This window comes from Apis dorsata, unplaced genomic scaffold (genome assembly GCF_000469605.1).
Source record: "Apis dorsata unplaced genomic scaffold, Apis dorsata 1.3 scaffold_617, whole genome shotgun sequence".
Taxonomy (NCBI): domain Eukaryota; kingdom Metazoa; phylum Arthropoda; class Insecta; order Hymenoptera; family Apidae; genus Apis; species Apis dorsata.
This window is the reverse complement of record NW_006263813.1, coordinates 19,058-21,828: the sequence shown is the minus strand read 5'-3', so window position 1 is coordinate 21,828 and position 2,771 is coordinate 19,058. Positions and strand designations below refer to the sequence as shown.

At 21.7% G+C, this 2,771-nt stretch overlaps 1 protein-coding gene across 1 annotated transcript; it reads right to left on the bottom strand.

Moving 5' to 3' along the window:
- Positions 1-144: 144 nt before the first annotated feature.
- LOC102674405 (bystin) lies at positions 145-1,900 on the bottom strand. Its single transcript, XM_006621216.2, has 3 exons — positions 1,706-1,900; positions 500-1,431; positions 145-433 (listed from the first exon to the last, which is right to left on the bottom strand). The coding sequence occupies exons 1-3, from the start codon at positions 1,847-1,849 to the stop codon at positions 205-207; spliced, it is 1,305 nt and encodes a 434-aa protein (XP_006621279.1). The 5' UTR covers positions 1,850-1,900; the 3' UTR covers positions 145-204.
- Between the last annotated feature and the right edge of the window lie 871 nt (positions 1,901-2,771).

Sequence of the window (2,771 nt, the reverse complement as noted above, 5' to 3'; positions counted from 1 at the left end):
TGATCAATAAGATTATAGTATAATTTTAAATTGAATTATTTTGATATATATTTATTTATAATTTATTATATATTAATTCGAAATAATTGAATAATTAATAAATTACAAGTTTTCTGATTTTGTTATATAAAAAGAGTTAAAATGTGTATTAAAAAAGATATATATATTTTATAAAAAATTTTAGATAAAAAATTTAATTAATATCTAATGAATCATAGGTTCTAGTTTAGGTTCTGTCATTTCTAAATCTCTGCATTTAGCATGTTGTAATTCTCTTCTCACTTCAGATGTGATTGTATGATGAGATTGTTTTCTTAATAATCTTAACAAAGCCTCTTTTTGCTCTGAACTAATATCACTCTTATAACGTTGTACAAAAGTTAATAATGCTTGATGCCATAAAACTGGCAATTCTCTAGGATCTCTTTCAAATCTAAAAATAAATATTATTGAATTAAATATAATCATTAAAATTATATGATTAAAATTTAATTTTTACCTAAGAAAATGAAATACCACTGCATCAATGACTCTATATGGAAGAGCATATTTTTTATCTAAAAATATTCTGAGAAAGATACTATTAGCTCCGGTATAATCCATTTCTGCAATTTTTAATATTGCTGCTGAAGAATGCAAAATTGGTATTGAATTTTTAGCAATTACAGATCCAATAATAACAGCTTCTCTTAATGTACATGTTCCAGATTCTAAAAGAGGAAGTAAAATTCCTTTCATAAAGCCAGCAGGTTTAAATAATGCTTTTCGTAAAGCTTGATATAAGTGAAAATTTAATCTTTTATATTCTGCTAAATCATCTCTAATTCGAGGTAATAGTATTAAATTATAAAATCTTTGGGCCATTTTTTCTTTAAGATTGGAGGCAAATATTCGAGTAGCTTGATACATTGCTGCAGCTGACCATCTTGGTGGGTCCGTAATATATAATATTTGTTCCCAATTTCTTAAACTAGGTACAATTTTGAATGCTTTAGGTAATTTTCCACTACGATATTTTGATAATACATCTCTAACACCTTCATACATTGCTTTAACTCTTGCATCTAAATCTTGCATTTGAAGAGAGCCAGCATCTGAAAATTGAGTTTCAATTTCCGTTTTCTTTTCTGTTAATTTTTCTAATATAATATCAGCTAATGTTTTCATAGGTGTAGGATCCTTAGACATGAACATTTGGATAGCTCGCTCATCTTCTTCATTTATTTCAATATTCTCATAATATTGTGCAATATCTTGTTCATCTTCACTTGATTGTTCTTCTATATCACTAAATTCAGTACTATTGTTAAGTTTTATAATTGGTTTTTTTATAGATTTTGATGTTTGTCCGATTCCATTTTCCTCTTCAATTTCCATTTGTTGTTGTCTGGCTTGAGATAAAATTCGTTTTGTAAGAACAGGATCCACAAACTGGTTTGAAAATAGAATAATTCATTAAAAGTTAATACTTAAATTAATATTTATACTTATATTTATATTTATTATTACACAAAGTATTATTAATTATATGTATACTTTAATGTATACATATTGAATTTAATTGATTTTAAAAACATTAAATTCTAAATTATAATAAATTACAAAGTAAATATAAAATTTTATTTTAAGAATAATATATATAATAAAACAAATATTAACTAAAATTTTAAAATATTTCGCGAAATTAAAATATAATGAATTTAACCTCATCGTCATCTTCATTACGAATTTTAATTTTCTGTCTTTTTTTCGATTTTATATTTTTTTCTTCTTCTATTTGATCACCTAAGGCTATTTTTGGTTGTTTAATTTCACTTTTTGACACTTTTATCTTCTTTGCTTTACCCATTTTATTATATTAAGATCTTATACAACTTAAAGAAAATATGAAGTAAAGACATGTGCTTATATTACGATATATATTTAACTTAACCTAACTTTTTTTTTTTTCTACAAGTATGTATAAATTCTTGAAATTTTTTTTTCAAATTTTTTTTCAATAAAATTAATCATAAATTCAACAATAATTCTAAATTTACATTTTGATATATATCATCAAATCATTAAAAATTACTAGTTTCAAATTCCTATCTTTTCCCGCGATTTCATAAAATATTTTTGATAACATAATTTAGCAATTCTCACGATAAATCATAATAAATAAATAAGAGTCACATAGATTCATGATATTATAAATATACGGAAATATATATATAATATATCACAACCACTTTTTGTTTATATTAACTTTTCATCCTTTACTATAATGATTAAATATAATTATAAGATTTTAAATCCATACTTCATATTTTTATTCAATATTTTGACATTACATAAAAATTAGCAACAATTATTATTTCTTCTATTATTGCATATACTCATTTTTTATTAAATAATTTTTCATACATGTGTCACACAAGTGTAACAAGTTATTTCAAAAAAATCAAAATAAAGAAAATCAAAATTATACTAATATTTTAAATAGTACAATTACTACATTTATAAAGAAATTTAAAAAAACTAAGAAAAAATAATTTATAAACTATAAACTGAAAATTGAAGATTATTGAGAAGAAACAATTTATAAACCATAAAAAATAAAAGATTTCGTTTTATTAAAATTGTTTATTTAATTATTCAACTAAAAACGAGAAAAATGCAAATATATTTATCTTTCGATAAATTATAAATAATAAATAAAAAATAAATAAAAAATATAAAAATACATTATATAAATACAATATAAAAATACAAGAATTTGAAAGGGAATG